Source organism: Macrosteles quadrilineatus, unplaced genomic scaffold, assembly GCF_028750875.1.
Source record: "Macrosteles quadrilineatus isolate MER2022 unplaced genomic scaffold, UCM_ALF_1.0 Scaffold_8__2_contigs__length_117827958, whole genome shotgun sequence".
Taxonomy (NCBI): domain Eukaryota; kingdom Metazoa; phylum Arthropoda; class Insecta; order Hemiptera; family Cicadellidae; genus Macrosteles; species Macrosteles quadrilineatus.
The window spans coordinates 110,042,167-110,064,703 of NW_026542601.1; the positions used below are offsets into that span (position 1 = coordinate 110,042,167).

The 22,537-nt window shown below is 33.7% G+C and overlaps 1 protein-coding gene across 6 annotated transcripts in view; it reads right to left on the minus strand.

Moving 5' to 3' along the window:
* Positions 1 to 128: 128 nt before the first annotated feature.
* Positions 129 to 22,537, minus strand: part of LOC128999420 (protein abrupt-like) — a 33,620-nt gene continuing 11,211 nt past the window's right edge. For 4 of the 6 annotated variants that reach the window (XM_054425927.1, XM_054425928.1, XM_054425929.1 and 1 more), the window contains exons 5-9: positions 21,592 to 21,850; positions 20,426 to 20,488; positions 7,485 to 7,783; positions 5,537 to 5,873; positions 129 to 4,660 (exon numbers count right to left, since the gene is read on the minus strand). In XM_054425927.1, coding sequence (XP_054281902.1) covers positions 4,446 to 4,660; positions 5,537 to 5,873; positions 7,485 to 7,783; positions 20,426 to 20,488; positions 21,592 to 21,850 — 1,173 coding nt within the window. In that variant the 3' untranslated portion in view covers positions 129 to 4,445. The remainder of the gene's footprint in view (positions 4,661 to 5,536; positions 5,874 to 7,484; positions 7,784 to 20,425; positions 20,489 to 21,591; positions 21,851 to 22,537) is intronic. The other 2 variants (XM_054425931.1, XM_054425932.1) reach the window with 2 other exon arrangements.

Consider the following 22,537-nt stretch of genomic DNA (forward strand, 5'->3'; position numbering starts at 1 on the left):
CAAAACATTAGGCAGGCACATACAGCCTCAAAATAACACAATTTCAGCTATATATTTTAGCTTTTATTATATTTCTTTTAGATTTTGTGCTATTGGTACAAGGTGGAATGAAACTAATGTTTCGGTTATATTGGTATTTATTTCTGTTAGTATTATGTACAAATAATATCTCTACAAAAGTCACATGATACATATTATCCAACTATTTTTGTTGTTATCCTAAAACAACACTAATATAATGACAATAACTTGTTCAGACTATTGCGGGGATTTGCTTGCTCCATTGCCTTTATCGATTTAACATTTATTAACACTACTAAGCTCATTTTGTCTATCTAACATCTTTTGTGTATTTTTTGTAGTTTAGATACAAATTAGTTTAAATTTTACAATAAATTTTTTTTTAATAGTATGAGTTTGGGTAAATATTATAAGTTAATTTTTATAAATCAGAAATAAACACTATGAGATTTTTTAAAGGAATTTATATTTTAAAGTTAACATTTTACAACTCTATCAAACACCCAAAACTGTTTTACATGGAGCAAACAATACCAATACATAAATGTTTTAGGTAAATAACTAATTTAAGTACAAAATAAGTTCACTAATATTGGAGAGATATTATTTCCGAGTGTGGACGGCCTATATCGACGGGCAGCAACTACAGCGAGCGCTCTAATATATCATCTACACGGACGAGACTGCGACCAAGCTGCCTGCAATCTTGCTTCTCGACCTGAGTTTGATTTCTGAAATTATACTAAGTTAACATTACAATAATTAGTAATAGTATAATTAAACATCCAATAAATGATACACTATCAAACGTAAATAAAAACAATAAACATTAATCAACACGTTCAAATTTTGCATAATCATTTTTACTCTTACAATCTAACAACATCAACTTACATGTTTCAACTATCGACGTAAAGTTAGACACTGTCCGCGCCGGCTAACTCGACACGCTACGGAGCAATATAGGAACTGTGAACAGAAACGCGGACGTTTCTTAACTATTTGACACGTGCTCGACCAACAAGGCACCGGTCCCCATCGGGGTAAGGGCCAACTACGATAGGAACCACAAAATATAAACATGCCGGGGAACAAAACACAAAACCAATAATTGTCATTGAAATATATGGCACTGATACACGAATCTAAGTTCCTATTTGATTTTAAATAAGCTCGCAAACGTTATCCCTATCCGACGATAAAACTATAATTACAAAAGCAACAAATTAACGGGACTAACATTAGGATAAATCCGACTAAACGATATTAATAAAAGCATGCACTAACATTAAAGAAACATTGGATGCGATGGCCATACCAGGGACGCTTAAAAAACTAACAACGTTTATTATAAATGGACGTTCGAACAACAACTCTAACACACGACTAACTCTATGTTTATTCAACAAAAATTTCAAAAATATTTTTTCTAACAGAATCTCAAATTACAAAAAACATTCTCTAAAATTCAGTACAAAGACAAGAATTCCGGAACAAAAGAGTATTGTAAGAGACTTAACGCTAACCAAAACCTAGCTAGAACTTAAATACAAGGCTAGCACACCTAGGGCGAAGCACCATATTATATGTACAACTTTCATGTTCAAGCACCACTGCTATTCGCTATCTGCTATCTACACCGGTTACCTTCGACATATAACATCGTATCATCACTATTTAATCTACTTATTTGTGTTATATTGCTATAAAAATTATACTGTAGTTCTAGCTCTTAAGACTGTACTAGTGCATCCACTGACTGTACACGTATGCAAACATTAACAATCTTTATAAAAAGCTGTAAAACCGATGTAGACTAAACGAACGTTAATTGGAATCATATATATAAATTTTCAAACAATATCTGGCACGTATACATCGATATTTCCGAAACAATACTTGTCTTTACTGAGGTAAACCTCATTTTCAAAAATTTAAGATAAGCCCAAAAATATAAAAAATATATTCTCTTCAACAATTAAAAATCTTTATTGGTATTCATACTTCCTGCTGAGTTATCAAGCTGTATTACATAAAACGGCCGATCAACTGAAAACTGAACTGAATAAACATCCACAATAAAACAATACAACAAAACCAGCATTCTAGACCAGCAGAAACGAAAACAACAACATAAACTGTAAGTAACAGAAACATGATAAACTATTGACCCGCAATGAAGTAAATAAAACCCGCAACAAAAGACTGATAACAAATACCTGAGATGGGAGATAAGCTCCCCCAGACTGTCTACAACTATGACTATGAGATAGAGATGGTCTGAACCTACGCAAAGACACACTCATGGGCCAGTACTGGAGTAATACTGTCTATGTAATGTAAGGCTACGAATCAGTCTTCTCGGTACTACACCAGCACTGGAAGGTATTGCTTTTAATCAAACTGTCTTTAGTAGGTCTTCCCCTGAGTTGATTCAAACAAGGGGGTAAATAAGAGTAAAAATAAAAGATCAGCTTTAAGTAAAAAATTGACTGTCTGACATAATTAAAAACAAAACATGTTTGAAGAACAAGAATAAATGAGAAAAAAAAAACTATCTTACATTAAAATGATAGAAAAGTGTGTCTTTACGCGAGTTCCGTTTGTACTTGAGGTTACAAGAGGACATTACTACACCTAGTACCTGTATTGAGACTATAAGCAAGCAATGGAAGCATTGAGGAAGCTACAAGGCATATTGGGTGACACGTTTGTACTATGGAGGTTTCTAATCTATTTGTACTCCAGAGAGCGTAAATGTCTATAAATATTGCTGTAAATAAATTCTCCAGCGAGTACAGACATCTGTACACGCTGAGACCATACCCTGATTCGTGAGATAATTTTTAACGATTTATTGTTTTAGACACAAATATTCCTTATAAATCCGAACTTGTCCTAAGTCAGGTACTGTTCTATGATTGTTTTAACATAATGGAGTACACAATTATCCAAATTATTTGAACCCGGTCGGTGATGTAAATAATGAGTGCGATGTATAAAAATATGAAAGAAAACAAGTAAAATAAACTCTAAAGTGGAGAAGTGGCAAACCCATAACAATATGTACATGTTAAGTACTGGAGGTAGAGAGATTGTACTAGAGAGCTGATTGAGGTAGAGAGCTTGTACTAGAGAGCCGAGGCACAGAGAAGAGTCAAGAGATAAAATTCTAAATCAGAATGTACGTATTGTAAAAACCCAGTGAAAAACACTCAAAACGTCTTAACGAACCTATATTCACCCCACAAGCATGCTTTACATTCTTGTTTACCACTGTGTCTAGTTCTTAAAGGGTTTTCCCTGTAAAATATTACCTCCGATTCTCTGTGCCTAAGCCGAGGTAGAGGAATGAGGTGGATCCACAGTGAGATCAAACCTGAGTGATGTGAGGCATGAAGGTGATGTGTTTGTGATTAGACAATGACACTGAAACTATCCGATCAAATGTTCCATCTATCAGTTAAACAAAAGACAAATCACACTAGTAACGGTTTATTGATTAACAATGGTCAATGATAGTTTGAAAATAATATTTTTGATAAGTAGAATGGTGATGAAAACTTAAAATTTGTAACAAATAATGGTAAATAACTTTGTCGACGCTATTCTCACAGATATATTTTGTCTCACAAACAAATCACCTTCACGTAAGAGTATAAATAACTTAAAACTAGTTACAACATTGTAAACTTAACCCGACTATAAAATAATAACGGAATATATTCAACAACGTAATATAAAATGTGTAAAAATTGTCCAAGTGTAAAATGCTATTAAATGCTGAGCTACTTTGATCAGTCTTACTGCCTATTTGTAAAGTGACTGATAAAAACAGGTGAGACGATTCGTATTGCTAGTTTGTTGATCTACTATTGTAAATAATATCTCATAAATATATTGTATAAAGAAAAATACTCTATATATATTGTTTTCAAGAACAGGAATGAGGTAGATATACAGGGGTCGAGGTAGTCTGATATGGCAATAGGCAAAATATAAATAACCACAGACAATTCTGCAACAGCTTGTCTTTCCCTGATCTATTTGAGATCGATCGGAAGCAACTATTTACTTCCTAGTACAAAATTACGGTAATTGTTCACGCTCGACACGAAACATCTAAAATGAGTATCCGAATAAATTGTAAAAAAAGTAAAAAATGTTTTTAAATAATCGTTTCAACCAAAAGTCATTGAAACCAGTTAATCTAACTGGAGAGTTAGTATTCAAAACATAAATATTTTGCACTTTGTATAAATCAGATCATCGATGAGTAAAACAAAGTCAATAGACACACTGTTAAAATAAATTAATATCGAATAAAACATCGTCTTGAACACTTGATTCATTCACTGTTAAAAATCAAACACTTGAGATTGAGTTTGTTAGAAGTGGAGCAGTTGGTTTGCCGCGTCCGTCGGTCACTCTGCCTTTATAGCCGGAGGTTCCGGCTCCTCGTCCTCACTGTATTCTTCTTCCTCTCCCCCAGACGAGTCCTCTGGTCGGTCCATCATCCGATGGTTCAGTCCTCCCAGACCGCCTAGACCCTCCAATCCCAATCGTCGCTGCTCTTCACTCATCCTGGCGGCCATCTTGGCTGCCTGCTCAGCTGACAGTTGCAGTTGCGAGTTCTCAGCTGTTGAAATGTACACGTCATTAATTGATTTGTTTTCACTATGTGTCTTTTGTAAAATTTTGTATTCATAGTTGACACTGTATAAAATACTGACTAAAGTTAGTAGATTAGATGGTATTTTTTGCCAAAGTATACGTTAGATTAGCTCCTTCCGATCAGTTTAACTGAAAATTCTGCAGTTAAAAGGAAATATAAACAAACAAGGAATGTTCTGTGTGGACCAGTGGCGTAACTATGGGGGGAATGAGGGGGAAAGGCCTCCCTAGAATCCTAAAATTAAACATTGATGGTATTAAGTAAAATGATGTGTATTATTATCCGATATGGTGTCAGGGCTGTCGGGAGGGTATGTAAGCCAAGTCTAAAACTTGGAGGAACTGTAATAAGTAGCGAATCACGGAGACAGCCAGTAAAAAACAATCACGTGTGTTTACTGATAGTGTTACTTCTTAATCAAGAAATACCGTTTCCTGAATCCGACGAGTGACCGCCTCAAAACCATGTTCTAGTTACGCCATAGGTGTGGATTAAAGTTTAAAAGCCATCCTCTCCCAAAAGAAAACGGATTTAATCACAGTAGTATCTAAAGCCAAAAGAGGACAGTTGCAGCTACCATGTTTTAAAATCAATTTGATATATAATCTGTACTCGATTAAATGATACAGCATAGTATTTCCCTGTTTCAGAACAATTTTTTTACCCAAATTAATAGCTTTGATCAGAATAAAATTAGGGTTAAGAGGTAAAAGCTTGAAGACTACGCTATATAGTTTGAAATTCAGAAAATGAATTTAAGACAACTTACAAGACTTATCGGAAATTACAACTAGATATTTTGGAAAGCAGGGTGATCTTAGAAGAGTAAGAATTGCTCACCTATAAACTGTAGATACGTGTCCAGTATAGCAGACCCGGTAGAAGGTCCGCGAGGGTCCTTGATGGCGTGCGGAGGTGTAGAGAGGGGATGGTGTGGGGGACGAGGGGGAGAGAGAGGTCGCATCTCTAGACTGCCGTAGCGAGCAGACAGTGGCGTGCCGGGGTAGCCGCTGTTGTGATGAATGGTCAGATCCTCAGGGTCGTCACCGCCACACACAGAGCTACCGGAGGACTTGAGATCAAGCCGAGTGTCAGAGCGGCGCGGCGGACCTGTAGGTGACGCTCGGGCCCTCAACTCTGCAGCTGACACCTGCACATTGACACCATTGAAAGCCTCCTGTGCGAGAAACATTTAACCTATGTTCAGGCTTCATCGAAATCATAAAAAGCTAAAACCATAGACTAACTACCACAAGTAAGTAGACTCATCCCATTGTAAAATCGGAAGCACGTTTTTCATGTCTAGTTCATGTTGGTGACATTGAGCACCAGCATTTAAGATTTTTTATATTATTTAAGCGTTAATTTTATGTTTGTTTCTTTAATTTTTAGTTTATCAAACAGGGGACGAGCTATTGTATGTGATTAGATATTGTTATATGTCCAAACGAGGTTTCAAAAAACTGAAATGCAAGAAACTAAATGTAACCAAAAACACACCCCTAGAAGCACCAGATGTGACCATAATAGATTAAATTATAGATGGATTCCTCCTATAATCCCATATCAGATGGAATTAACACTAAAATTGTCATCAGTTGATCCATAAGGATGACAAATCCACTAGAGGAGTATTTTTAATCCATGGTAAAACTTATTCAACCTATTTTACCCACATAAAAAAGTTAATTGTGTTGTGAAATGTAACGAATGCAAATGTTTAGTCTGAATTTCATGACAAGTGTTTATAGATTTAGGAATATATTTTACAACACAACAGTAATTACCGAGTAAGACCGAGACCCATCATAGGGACTTTACATCCTTTTAAAAACTAAACAAGAAGAACAATTTAGAATACATTTACTTTAGCTGTTGCTTTCAATATTTCATAATCACATCCAAATGCATCACTGAGATTTAACATGACATGGTATGTTGTCTACCATTGATTTTGCTATTGCTCGAGGTACTTAAAAGTCCTAACTGTACTGAGTAGATGCGTTCCAGAAAAATAGCGGCAAAACAAATCAGAGTACAACAAAAACTACTTACAAACTGCTGCTGTGGTCAAAATTGATTTTGCAACCACTTCTACTAACAGAAAATAGGTTTTTTAACTAGTTATATAGATTTTTGGTCAAACGTATCAAAGAAATCACACATGGTTCCATGCATAAAAAGTATATTCATGTTGAAGCCTTCCGGAATTGGTAATCAATTATAACAGGTTACGTACCTTGACGTCCACAATTCCTTAGTCGGTGTGTGTTGACTATAGTTTCGGCTACTACGTAGTCATTATCAAAAACAGAACGTTAAAATAATTACATTCGTTGAATGTCGTCAAATCTTAAATATATCGAGCACACAAACAAACATAACACGAACACGGTAGACATTTAACATAATTGGCCGGCCGGCACACGTCACTGAACTGGTCGACGACGACTCAGTCGACGAGTCGTCGTCGACCAGTTCAGTGACGTGTGCCGGCCGGCCAATTATGTTAAATGTCTACCGTGTTCGTGTTATGTTTGTTTGTGTGTTCGATATATTTAAGATTTGACGACATTCAACGAATGTAATTATTTTAACGTTCTGTTTTTGATAATGACTACGTAGTAGTCGAAACTATAGTCAACATACACCGACTAAGGAATTGTGGACGTCAAGGTACGTAACCTGTTATAATAAAAAGTATTACTGCATTCTTTTTGTAAGACAATTGCATGTGCTACAACTTAAACCCCACTATCAAACAACGGACAAAACACAAAATATTCACCTTAACTCCCGCCTTGGCTAGTAGTCGACTGGCAAGCTCGGGGTCGAAAGGCGAAGGCATCGGCAGCACAGGCAGGTCCTTGGTGCTGATGCCTCGGTGTTGTCTGCTCATGTGGGAGTGTAGCGAGTTGCGTGACTTTGCCACGGTGCCACACAGCACACACCGGTAGCCCGGACACACCGTGTGTTTGTCCTCCAAGTGTGTCCGTAGTGTGTGGGCGCTGCGGTAGATCTTACCACACTTGGGACACGGCCGCGGGTCCGTTGCCCGCACTCGCATCATGTCCAAGCCGCGACGAGCTGTCACAAATAGATTACATTTATTTCACCAATACAACCCAACAGGTACTTACAAGTTAACAGGACTTTTAAAAATATTTAATACGAAACCCCTTGGGTTTTGAGTTTGGTTTTGGATTTGAAGAAAACACATGTTACTTCTTTGATTTTTAATAATCTTGAAATTAGGTTATCTGAAAGAAAAACAAAAAAAGTGGCTTTTTAGAAATTTTTGAAAAAGGGTTCAGGGTTTTTCTAAAGGTACAGTTGAGTTAGCTTAGGTACCTGAGAATAGAGTCAAGGGGATATTGGAATATCCTTTCTGATTAGTCTTATATTGGGATGAAAATATCAGTCATGTTTTGTGAATCTCCGGACTTAAAACTTTTAATAAGCCGAAATCCATTAAAACATTCCAATTTGACACTAAAAATATTCATGTTCTATTCTTGATAAGGAAGTTAAATGTAAGCAAATACATTACCCAACATTTGCCAGGATAAGAGGTTTAATAATTAATGTTGCTTCCATTTCAGTTATTTAAAAAAAATCTCTTCTCCAAAAAACCATTCCTAAGACCCAAATAACCAAGAAACAAATAATACTAATTTGATTGGAATGACTGTAATATTCTTCTTGTAAATGAAGGATAGAAATAAATTACTGAACTTTACGTATAAATTTGACATTGTTTCTACCATACAAAGCATGCATTCATATGATTTTATTAATTTGTAGGATTGTGTTGTTTAAAAAGGCATCAAGGAAATCGTTTGCACACCATTTACCATAACCAACAATGAATAACCCACAAATTACACTCTAGGAAAACACATAAGTATACTCACCACTCAAAAATGAATGCAAATTTTGCAGAATTGTTAAGTCTACAGATGCTCAGCATTGGGATTTGAAGGTTGTGGGAAGATTTAGAGGCAATTCAATCAAAACATATAAATTAACTAAGAGAAGCACAATACAGAACTGCTTGCATTATGACAGTTAAGATCTTAACGCAATAGGCCTACTAAAGAGTTTGATATTCATAAATAGGTTATAATCTATTACACCAATTTGTTTTCGGAACCTATATCTCAATTATCTATTTGTTTTCTTTTTATCTCAATGTAACAAAGTACATGTAAATAGTAAATAAGGAAAGTCAACACTAATTACAGCAGTAGGTAACAACTTTTATGTGATCAGTTATAAAAATAGTCATTTGTTGACAACACTGATATCTACTAGGAATTCTTCTCACGAATGAATTAAGAATCACAATCTTTGAAATACAAGTGATCTATCAAATTATAATTTTCGTTTTTTATTAAGGGACAATATACAGACTGAGCAATCAAAGCTTTTCACAGTTAATCAAACCATCCTAAGTAAAATTACAATTGTATGGCTTTTGATATATTGTATGTTCATGGGTACAATAATGCCATACTGACATAAGACAAGGTTTGAAGTTATACTAATTATTGTATATTGTACTAAAAGTTATACAAATTAGGGTTGGCTCAATGTGGTATAAAACATTTCTGTTAAAACCTTTCTGACATTCCAACCAAATAAAGTAGACTCTATAAAAGAGAGAGAAATTATTAAATAGGTCTAGTTTTAAACTTAAAACAACAACAAAACTGACAATACTGGTATAAAATCTCCTTTAAAGTACCTTCAATATCCGTCTGTTCAATTGTAAAAATTCCACCTGGTATACTACTACTACACAGGAGTGCACATTTAATTACTATATTTTTACCAAATCATAATCGTTAGGTAAAAAAGTGACCAAATGGCAACAAATCACAGATTTATTAACACAAATACAATTCTATACAGTCCACAGAGATTGAGTTCGGCCACCGGTATCTCGGAAAGGAGGAAACTCGGAAAACCTAATTTCACAAGTACGTCCATTTCAGGCTCTTCATCTTAACCCACGTGAGCGAATGCTTCATGCGCATGTGATTTCGGACTGAATTCGGGTGCGCAAAGAGTCGACCACATTCGGGGACGGGACAGAGTGGGGAATCGCGCGGGTAATGGTCGTCGATGTGCGCCCGTATCGTCAAGAGATCGGGCAGCACTGCGTCGCACAGCGGACACTCGTAACTCCCCACGCCATCTGCAACCACGCCACACCGACATTAGTGACGCACAACAATACGGACGAACGCAACCAAACCGTGCGATAACGTAAAGAAATAGAGTTTTTTTGGGATATATTCCCATTGGTAAAGACAATTCTCGCAATTTTATTTAACACAAAATGTTATGAAAGAATAAAAATGCTTTCCAAATATTTAATTCCGGTTTCAACAATCAAACTTCTTATCATATAATCTTTGTAGTTAAGATTCCTGACAACTCCCTTTTATGCTCTTTGCTAGCATGCATTCCTAGATGATTTATTTGCGGATATTGGGTAAAATTAAGAGGATAAGGTTTTATCTTAACCTACTCTTAAAACTTATAGCCTAGGTAATTTTAAAGATAATTAATTTAATTTGTTAAAATATTGTCCCTGATACTAAAGTTTAGATTAATGACACTCATAAATGTAAATATAACCTTTTGAACTTCATGACTTGAAATTGCTACCCTAAAAATACCCATAAATATATTCTATACGTCTTATGCAAATTTTATGGATAAAAATAAGCTTCATGTCTTACAATACATAGTTTATTGCAATAAAGACAACATAGATACAAAGTGTAACCCATGGAAGCGACACCGATTGTGCTCTTAACAATAATTCAATACAATATGGTATATTATGGCACTACAGTACGATTAACTTGTCATAAATGAAATAGTTTATTTGTTTGAATATTGTACACAATGAACTTATAAATGCTCGCAAAAATAGGATACTGTATACAATCAACTTATAAATGCTTGCAAAAATGGCTAACAGTCCTATGTACTTGTATCAACATCTGGCGAATCACTAGACACTTTTGATATGTTTCTTACACTATTGCTTGATCTGTCCTGTCATGTTAGTTCTACAAGCAAAGATATTGAGTTTGTGTTTTATCATTGAGTATATATAGTCAATGGTTTTATTTGGTGTAAAATTCTATTGATACTTTATTGTGAAAATATCTCCTTTGCTATAGAAAAACTTAAATTTCACAATATTAATTTGTTGATACAGGTCTTGAATCTCTAATATGTTTATCACAATCAAGTCTAGACAAATATGGCTTGATAATAATAATGTTATAGCATTGTCTTAACAATAAAAAATAAATAAAAAACGTTTACCAAAGGTCTTTTAAATTTGGGCAATCATACATTATGAGGATTACAATTATACACTGTGATAAAAATACAAATTTATAATAGTACATTTTTATAATGTACAGGAATTGAATTTGTTGTGAAACATAATTTTCAAGCCAAAATTTAATTAGCGTTCTTTTTTTACATAAACTATTTATCATACTGTAAGGCTTTTATGTTTTGATTGCCAATCAAAAAACGGTAAATTTTTTTTTTATTTCAACAACCAGTTAGAAAGTGTAGAAAAAACATTGAACGGTTATTGACAGAGAAACTTTGAACCAATAACTATTGGAGTTATGCAAGTACTGTTGACCTTGTGGCCAAAACTGGTTTCCAAATTATACTCGCCCAATGGAAATGAATACAACACACGGCTAAGGATTAGGTTCGATTTGAGACTACAACACTTTATTGAATGATCAAACTGGACCAAATGCGTTAATTACACATGATTAGGGTTTGAATTTGTTTCAAACAATATCCTAAGTGTTAAAATTAGTACCATTTCTGAAAGGTTTTTAGATAATTTTTATATATTGAAAATATTATTGCTGAAGTTTTCGTTCAAAGCAGTAACCACGTTTAAGCAGGTACTACAATTACTTCTCTGACCGTAAAAAAAAATAAAACCAATAAAAACCATGAACTTTAGATTTTAAATACTTAAAACGTTAAAAGTTGAAATTTGTGGTTGGTATTTTTAAATATCTAGATAGCTAATACGTTTTATTCTAAAAGATAAGGTAACAAAATTCGGAACCTACCAAATCTAATATTGTAATATGCTCCAAGTTTTGCTTGTAGAAATAGGCCATTTAAAATACTATCTCACTATCATTTGACTTCACAATCTTAGGTATTCATAAATGTAAAAGTTAATTAATTCTAAAAAATCATATCACTACTCAACTATAAAATATATTAAAGCACCATATCACATAAATAAAATAGCACACAATGATTCTACAATAAGTGTGATACTCTTGCAAATCAATACTAACTGTAATAGCTTGATAGTATATTTCTTAAGTATACAACATCATCCTATGATATGGTATTTACTACGCTAATATTCCAATACTATGAAGGTAGTATAGTATAATATTTGCAATAAGATTGCTATTTTATTAAGAAATGTAAAGGAGTTAACGCAAAACTAAATCAATGCAAAAAAAAAACTATTTCAGAAAAAAATTTTAAGGGAGATTTTAAGGGGTAAGTAAGTTTTTGGGGACATACACAGCTTATCAACAAGTTTTTTTTCATGTTAATAACAGATTCTTTAAATTCATAATATATCTAAAATGATTTAAGACCACTACCAATCCTTAAAAAGATTCTGATAAAAAGTTATTGAGAAATTTAAATATATATGCGTGTAAGGCTACAATATATAAGTTTTAAAATAATTGTATACAAAAATTGACCAAGTGTGCAGTGCTAGTCCCCAAAACCCTATACTGTACAGGAAACAACATGACTCATAAAATCCAAGCAGCATTTTAAACTTACTTCTCGTCAAATTCAATAGAATAAAACAAAGCAGTATATCTTACAGCCATTAAAATATTCAGATTATCAAAATATACTAAATAAATATTATATTATATAATCCTATAAATAAATACCATACTTTTTTACATGATATTATCTTAGTTTATACAATAGTATGTAATATTACTTTTAATATTTACATAACGTTAGGCTAATCGAGTATCAATAATTTTTAGGAATATTCATTTTACAATATAAATCAATAGATGAAAATATGTTTAATACTGGTAATAACAGTACCACAGCTAACATGATGTATAAATTGTAAAATAAGGAACATGTAAAGCTCAAAGTAAATAAATAAATATTTAAGAGTAAAACTAAAAATTTAAAGCTGTTGTATTCATAGAGATTTTGAGTTAGATTAATCTTCAATATTCTAATAATACATTTTTTGTATTATAGATCTACTTAAGTCTGCAAACATTAATCATAAGAATAGCTAACTGTAACAACTATCTTCTCAATATTGCAACAAATTTAAGGATCCATTGTAAAAAACAAACACCTACAAAGGCACGTGTAAAAGGAATTCTGTATTACTGTGTTGTGATCACTACTAGCCTTCACATAAGATACTCACTATAAAGTTATACAAAAACGTAATTCTCAGATCAACAGTATTGGTAATCGTTTAATAAATGTACTGTAATAAACATGAACGAAATAAGACCAAGGGGAAGACCTAGAAGAAGGTGGATGGACTAGGTGAGACGAGATGTGGAAACAAGAGGAGTGCAGTGGCAGTATGTGGAGGAAGAGGAATTGTGTAGAGACAACCCAGACCCAGAGATAACCGGAACTGGAGAGGATATGTATGTATTAGCAAAAAAACATCAAATATATAATATGGTTGAATGTTATCTTTATAGAAAGATTTCTTCCACAATGATTGTAATAATTTTAGAATTGTGCGGGAAAAAACTATTTGTAATTGATTTATTATTGTTGGATTCAGGACGATTGGGACAGTTTCAATAAACAGTGTTAATACTAACCAATAACATGTCTTATAAAATATGTTCTGCAATTTGATTTCTCAAACATAATCATTGTCCTCAATTTTCAATCGAGGGATTAAAAATTATCTCAAATTTAAGGTAAACGCAAGTTGGATTTTTATTGCCAGCAGGCTTACTTAAGTTAATTTTAGACAATTTATACAGTTTTGTATATCATTTAAAGAAATGATCATAAATGATAATTTTCACTAAGAACAATTAATTATTGCTTTTGGCCAGCACAGCCTTGAGGAAATCTCAGAAAACATTGCTCTGCCGCTGTCGGACTCCGTGGGCCTGAAGCTGGTGGTTGATGAGGTAGTGTTTGGTCTTGCACTTCTTGCCGCAGATCTGACAGTCGTACCACTGGTCCTGGGTCGTCTGCAGATGGACGTTTATGATGTGTTGGCGCAAGTTGGACGCGGAGCTATACACCCGCGAACAGTACGGACAGACAGGGCGGAGATCTGTTGAGGGGGCGGGGCGCAATCCTGCAACACCCAACCCCCTCATCAGACACAACAACACCTGGACGTAACCTAACCTAACCATGGAATAGGCCTAAATAGCTTGTGTAACCTAACCTAACTATTGGATAGGCTTTAAAAGCACAGTATTTGCAACATAGCCTATATACCAGTTGGGCTTGTATAGCTGGTGTAACCCAACCTAAGCATTAGTTAGGTTTAAAAAGTATTTGCAGCATAACCTTATTAGTTAGGCTTGATAAGTGGTTTTACAACAAGATAAATTGAAGCAAATTAACTTTTGATGGCGAGTTAGGCTTGAGTAGCTGGTAAAACCCAACCTAACCACCAGGTCATAAGGCCTACACTGTGAAAATTATCTTATTTTGAGAATAACTTACATAAGCTAGATTTATAACTTTATATAATTCAAGAAAAGGTGGGAAGGTCATTCTGATATATTTTTAATCTAAATATTTTATCCAACCAAATCATTGTCTGATTGATGTGTTCAACCAAAAGTTGGGTTTAGTTATAATAATACAAATTTTGCCCATGACTATATTGGAAAAAGAATTCTCAAATCAGTTCTCAAAATCTCTATGAACAGTGACACTAAAACTATAAAAAAAAGGAAATGTAAAACAAAAATAAGTACATAGGTAAAGACCATTGGATAATTGAATTGAAACCGATTTGAAAAATATTTAAGATTTACAAAGTTAGAAATTGCTGACATGACAGTAAAAAGTTGATAAAACGATTACATGTGGTTTCATTGTATATTTTATCTAACAACGCACTTGATCTACACCACACATTAAAGTTGTAAGGATCAGTAGTATCAATGAACAAATATTTGTTGTCTTCTGTCTGGGGTTTTCATCAGTTAAAAACTTCAGCCTAGATTTTTCATAACAATCATGACATTTGTTTGTAACTTATCAATCCAGTAAATTTTCATTTCAACACATTAGAAAGTATCAAATCATCACTTTCAGATCTATGACATTTATATTTGTTTCCCAAAATTATCCACAACACACATAACTGGCTAATATCTTCATGTAGTCCGTAGTTCCACCATAAAACTTCACGTCAATTCAGTATTCCAAGGTTGAGGACCGAGCCATATTCAATTTCCAGTTACTTCTTCTCATTTGGATGCCAACAAATTCAATAGTTCTGTTCTTCGTCATACTTGCATGAGGAAATTTTCATCTACATAAAACGATCAAAAGTAAGCTGATTTGACACAATGTTATTCTTTGAGTTCAGAATTTAATGTTTTCGCATTCCAAAAAAATTTGAGGAAAGGCTGTTAACTTTCGATCTCCAGCAAAATTATATTTTAAACTTGTCAATGTATAGTAATTCTATTGCTCTGTGAGTAAGTGTCAGTGTTAGTTTCTTTATGCTTCTAAATACTTTTTTCATCTCATCATCAATACTATTTTCATCATCAGTGAGATGATTATGTCCAAAATCCATTACAATTACTACAAAACAGCCTCACAATTGTTCTTAGAGATCATTTCTATAGCTTTCCAACAATCAGTTTCGCCCGTCTAATTCTGAGAGACCTCTCCCTGGTAAAACGGGTTGTAGCTCTTCCGCTGTCGTATGCCGTGGGTGGCAAGCATATGCACCTGCAAGTACTGCTTGGTCTTGAACCTTTTGCCGCAAACCTGACACAGTTCCCAGGCCTGCGTGGAGGCGTGCACGTTGGCGATGTGCTGCCGCAGGTTGCTGTTATTGCTGTACACCTTCCCACACTCCGGACACACGGGCTTGTTGGCACTGGAGGGTGGTTCCATGGCTCCGGAGGTGTGTTCGCCCCACAGCCAACCCGCCGCAGCCTGCGCAGCCCCTGGAACCACCCGCACGTAAATCCGCCACCTTGCAAACCCAAGACACCGACAACACACACCAACTATCTCACAGCACCATTGCTTCAAAACTTGGTCATATTGTCAAATATTTTCATTTGAGACACACCAGATACACTAACACCTATAGCTATTTTAACTGTCCAAACTGCACCATTGTGAACTTTTCATACGGAATATTTCATTAAATCACTAAAAACTGACATGGAGATGTATTTGGTTATATTTTTACCTGAATATGAAATGATGAGTGTAGAATGGAGTGAAAAAGTTGTTGTAGCTTTATTTTGACCAAGACTAGTTGTTTATTACACCCCCCCCCCTACCCTCCTTCCAAATGTTCTGCTTTATCTCAGGATTTAACTGGCAACCCATTGACTGTTAGGATAGCACTAGAACATCTCAGCTACCCCGATATGTATCATATACATCTACTAATCCTGGTTAACTTTTGTCCACTTTGACATCAACCTTCCAGTAGTAAACTTATGGATCCTACATTACCGGTACATAAAAGTACTTTTTAAATTTGAAAATCTTGCACAACAGTATAAAAACAAATCATAAAAGACTAAAAAATAAAACTAAAACAATCATTTGGTCCTACTTAGTTGCAACAACATGAGACTAACAAATAAGTAACATGATGTAACAGAGAGCGGAAAGTCTGGATGTTAAAGATTTTTGTTGGGATAGCAAGATTTTGGGGAGTGGTACTTCATGACACAAGAAACACAACAACAATCAACACTATGCATAAAAATTGGATTATTATTTAAATTTCACTGACAGCATTCTTCATTTGCTATAGTCTGTACATAAAATTTAGGCAATTTAAGGGAAAGCTTTATTTTGTTCCCAAACCACTTTTTTCAGCTTAGCTTATATATCACGTCCTGATCAGCTGTCGGCTGTTGTTTTAAAGTCAGGGCGAGGTGGAGGAGATGGAATCGCTTCCCCTCAAACCGCCTATATTTCGTGAATAGAGTATAGTTGTAAGCCTGCTACCCCCAACAAAAATCCTTAAAGTCTTGTATTTATTTTTCTAACAGTTGCTACTAAACTGATAAGCATACAAGTTTAGATTTCAGTTCTAAACAAAACATCGTAAAGCTATATCTTTACTAGTTTTTAGACTATTTTGGTAAAATTCTTTCTTTGCAAATTTATTTTACAAACACACATTCATAACTACAGCAAATTAATTATGAAAAATCTCTATCCATTTACAGTTGATTAGACTGTAAAAAATCTGTTATTAGGTAAAGCAATAGATTTTAATTTGGATATACAGAAAAGTTATGGTTAACCGTTTAATATAGAGTAAACTATGTATGAGGTATAAAAAATAGTATAGGCCTACTTAAAAATAAATATAAATTTCTTTTTAGTTTATGACAGTGGGTTATACAAATAAAACTATACTAGACTTAATGTAGACTAATTGAATAAGTAAAATAGTAGTGTATGTGAATTGTAGATAAAAATAGTTGTAACAAATAAATAAAAATTGTAACAAACATATAATACCAGTTTTTTTTTTCAATACATAAACATAAATGAAATAAATAAATGTTTGTAATGTTAATAGCCCTAGCAAGTCATTTTCAACCAAATCATAGGAACACCACTTTTTACCAATTAATCAATATTTTAATTCCATTTGTTGGATGTTGTAAAATTAAAAAATAATATTACGTACTATAACGTAGGTTGACTCGATAAATTACTCAATTTAAACTAAGCTACCCTTAAACTAATGATTAGAAAATTATCAAATAATAACTGCCTAACACAAATTAACGTCACTAAAATTTACTTTGCCTGACTTAATTGGATTATACACATGGAAGAACGAGAAAGAGGGGCAATAGGGAGGGGAGAAGCGGAGGGACAGGGAAGGGGTGTAAAGATGAGCATCTGCAGTTGTAACGACAGAGAACATTGGATCAACAACCAACAAATCAATCAATACCAGATCCGACACCAGCCCACTCCGCAACTCTGGCCACCAATGTCTTTGTTTCTGCGTTTGCGAACCATTCACATGAAAACCGACCCAAGTATTTCCCCTGACGAACACTGCCACTTTTTTGTCCATTTAAAAAAGCAATTTTTAGAAACTGTGTTTGAAATGTAATATAGCTTTCGGTAAATTTTTTTATGATCAAGCTATATTTTTCTTAAATGTGAAGCTTAATTTATGTAATGTAACCACGATTTAAATATTTTCTTCATTATGTTACACGTTTAATTTTTATCAACTAGTAAGTGTAACAATTGTAATTAATTAGCTGTTTAGAAAATGTATTTTTAAATTACCTAATGTAAGAAATGAACACTGGAAAAAAATTAATACAGTGACTTCTTTAATAGAAACATCTTAGTACAGTAAAAATATGTTTTGACCCAAAAAAAATTAGCACAACCGGGGAATTTGGTACAGATGTTGGGTTTACCTTCCTTTTGAACATACTAAAAGTCCCCTAAAATTGAAGCTGTGTTATGGCCGCCATATTGGAAAATGGCGGCATATTTTTGTATTTATCACTATAGTTACTTTATTATTAGAGATACAGGAAAAAGCTAAATGTACAAAATGTAGGTCATCTAAAAATACACATTTTTTGTATTTACCCTCTTTCTCTAAACCCAACGGTTTTTGAGTTATTTGTTATTAGGTATTTTTAGTTTTTCCTATTTATCAAAAATAGGTGAAACACATGGAAATTGACCGCTACTTTAAAGGATTATGATAATTTATCCTATTAAGTTAAATAGTGTGATACTATAAAATATAAAAATTTAAGCTTTTTTTATGAGTAAAACAACTCCGCCACAGCAAACCTGCAGACTCAGCAAATTTCCATTTGATAGGATGTTTTATTAAAAAATGTATAAATAAAATTAGGTTCAACAGGTACCTAGGCATGCTGCTACAGGAAGGTTATTATAGTGTGTTTTTTTTTTAAGTAAAATATCAATACCTTACTATAAAATAACTAATTTTCCAAGTTTGATCAAAATATATCTATAAACAAGCAAACTGCAACAGTTAACTAATTCATAAGAATAGTATGGGAGTTTTAAATTTACAATTTACAAATTTGAATATACAATTTTTGGTTGTGTTTACTAAAAAGATAGCGATTATTCGTCACGATTAGAATATTAACCAAATGGGTTTTCAAAAGGAGATGGAGCCTGTTATTTAAGTAATATTAATTCGAACCAATCACCGAAAATATTGTACGCAGTAAGGTAATCTACCATATTTTGTAAAGTACGCAATAGTCATATTAATATTTTATCTTCATATTCATAGTTTTAGTAAACACAACCAAAATTTTTATATTTAAATTTGTAAATTGTAAATCTTAAGGTATCATGCTATTATTATGAATTAGGTAACTGTTGCAGTTTGTTTGTTTATAGATTTATTATGATCAAACTTGGAAAATTAATTCTTTTATACTAATTTATTGATATTTTACTAAAAAAAACACACTATAATAACCTACCTGTAGGAGCAAACCTAGGTTACTGTTGAATCTAATTTTATTGAAATACAATTAATAAAACATCCAATCAAATATAAATTTGCTGAGTCTGCAGGTTTGCTGTGGCAGCGTTGTTTTACTCATAAAATAAGCTTAAATTTTTATATTTTATAGTATCACACTATTTAACTAAATGGGATGAATTATCATAATCCTTGAAAGTAACGGTCAATTTCCATGTGTTTCACCTATTTTTGATAAATAGAAAAAACTAAATATACTTAATAACAAATAACTCAAAAACCGTTGGGTTTAGAGAAAGAGGGTAAATACAAAAAATGTGTATTTTTAGATGACCTGCATTTTGTATATTTAGCTTTTTCCTGTATCTCTAATAATAAAGTCACTATAGCGAAAAATACAGAAATATGCCGCCATTTTCCAATATGGCGGCCGTAGCACAGCTTCAATTTTAGGGGATTTTTAGTATGTTCAAAAGGAAGGTACACCCAACATCTGTACCAAATTCCCCGGTTGTGCTAATTTTTTTTAGGTTTATGGAATTTTTCTCTTATTTTTACTGCACTATGGATACTGAATAAAAGACAAGAAAAAGTCTGGTAGTAGAAAAGACATAAAAATGAACTATAAAAATCCAAGTCAGTTAGTATATTAATAAAAATGTAAAAATAATAAATTGTCAAAAAAGATTACAGTCATTTTTAGCTTTTAGTAAGATGTAAAACACTCGTCCTTAACTGTATAGATCAAATAACATAAATTTAGCAGATTTTTAAAAGAAAACAAACAACAGTAACAGGTTGAATTAACAAGTTTAAATCATGTTTAAATTTTGTAACAACATATTGCAGGTTTATTAGATTATAAAGCAAAGATATTGATGGCCAGAAGGTGTTAGTGTTAGTAAAGAGTATAATGTGAAACTCACCAAAACTACTGTCCTGTCCATTGTTATGCATGCCTGAAGGTCCGGGCAGAAGGCCTGTGATGCCTAGGACAATACATTAGATTCACCATCCTCACAAGACAAAACTAACCTAGGTATTCAACTAAAACAGGTGGGAATTGGGGAGTTCTTTGTATTCCTTTGTAAGTATTTGTAGCTTATTCATTGCTTTGTTCAAGGATTCCTTTAATAAATTTAGCTTCGCCTCATAGAATAATGTTAATTGAAAAATGTTTCTTTATTGAAAGCTTGCATGTTTTATTGCAATTGAAAATTTTATAAGAAAGAAGGCGATCCCCCAAAGTCAGGTGGGTGTTAAGGATTAACCTTTACATGTTTTGCTTTTGTGTCGAGTGACAGTTTCTATTTGAGGCATTCAGGCATATCCATAAATATTTTAGGGGTTTGAAATCTTTAAGTGACCTCCGGATGAACAAGTTATTTTAAGGGAAGCAATCAAAACTTAAAAAAAGATTATCAACTCTGAAAGAGTAAATACAAAAAGTTGTTAGAAGGGTTGCTGAGAAAGAGTTATTTTGGAAAAGATATCATTTTCATCTAGGTAATTTACTTATCTATGGGATCAGGACTTATGGATACAAAATAAATGTTAGCAAAACATAGCAGTGATATTAATTTTAAAGTAGCACTTAAAAATTAGAATGCTGGGAAATGTCACATAAAGATGTAGGCTAAAAGCTTTAATTGGGCTCATAAGCCCCTGGACCTAATTTGACCAAATAATTTTCTAGCTTCTACCCTTTATCCCTTTACGTTAGTGCTCAGCAGCTTACAGATGATACACAATAAAAGGTTGCACAACAGAACAATGTTTTGTCATAGTGAAGTGATTCTTCAATTGTAGATTGGTGAGAAATGACAGTTAAAGTTGTGCATCTATACGCCCCTAAAAAATTTGCTAGCCAAACTAAATCCCCTTTAAAAAACTCCAATAGATCGGGATTATTTAAGGGTTGGGGTTTGGCTAGCTTACCTGACTAAATTGTTCAGGAGCTTTCAAATCACAACAAGGCCAAAGAGATCAAACTGATATTTCATCTTACTATGGACTTCTACAAGATTTTGGAGTTTAAGCTAGGGGGTTGACAACAACAATGTCAATTAAAAACAAACAATCTAATATTGACCTTGCAGTCCGAGCAGCGCCGCAGGGAAGTTAGGCGTGCGCGATGGGTCGAGTACAGCCAGCGAGTTGTTGTGGTGAGGCGTTGGAGGTTGTTGCGAGTGTTCACTGTAGTCTTGCGGCTCTGACTTGGGATGTACCAGGTCCATACCCGGAGGCAGCGACGGGTTGTTGCCCCCTCTCTCACTCAGACCCGTATCACCCGACGAGTTACTCTCCTCCCCCGTAGACTGGGCGTGTACCGATGAGTCCGACCCCTTCAACTGTACGACAGAGTTGGTTAGAGAAACAAAGCCTGGAGATTGGCATTATTGGCAAAAACGCCTTTAAGGGTTGAAAATAGATTGAAAACACTGTTAGTCTTTGAACTGATGAAATAAACAATGAACTTACATTTTTTTCTCTGTACTATGATCCCCTGTAATAATCGTATTCATAGCTATTTACACACATATTGGTTCAAAAACGTCAAGAACTTGATCAACCTAGCTGTTTGTGTATAAATCGTTATGAGTTAATTTGTTTTGAATTATGAAGTAAGGGTGAAATATCCGAAGCAATCGGCAACTTTAAGCAAATCCAAAGCAATCTAACAACATGGTTGATGCAAAAAACCACTATGGGGTGGGATTGCGAAAGTGTCAATGAAAAAAAAACATTGGATCTAAAACAGGGTGGAAGATATGTTTTACCACAAGGAGTAAAACGGCTGGCTGATCAGAAAAAGTATGAATCAAAGTATAGTAAATTTATATAAAGAAGCTCTTAAAAATGGGGATGGGAAAACCCAAAGTAATTTCACTTTTCTTTAAAAAATATTTAATTTTATTTATTACAATTTTACGTACAAAAATTGTGTAATATGCTAGATAGGACTAGTAACGCAAAAAAAAATAGGCCTAATAATTTGCCATCAACCCCTGAGTTCATATTTACAAATTTAGGAGATA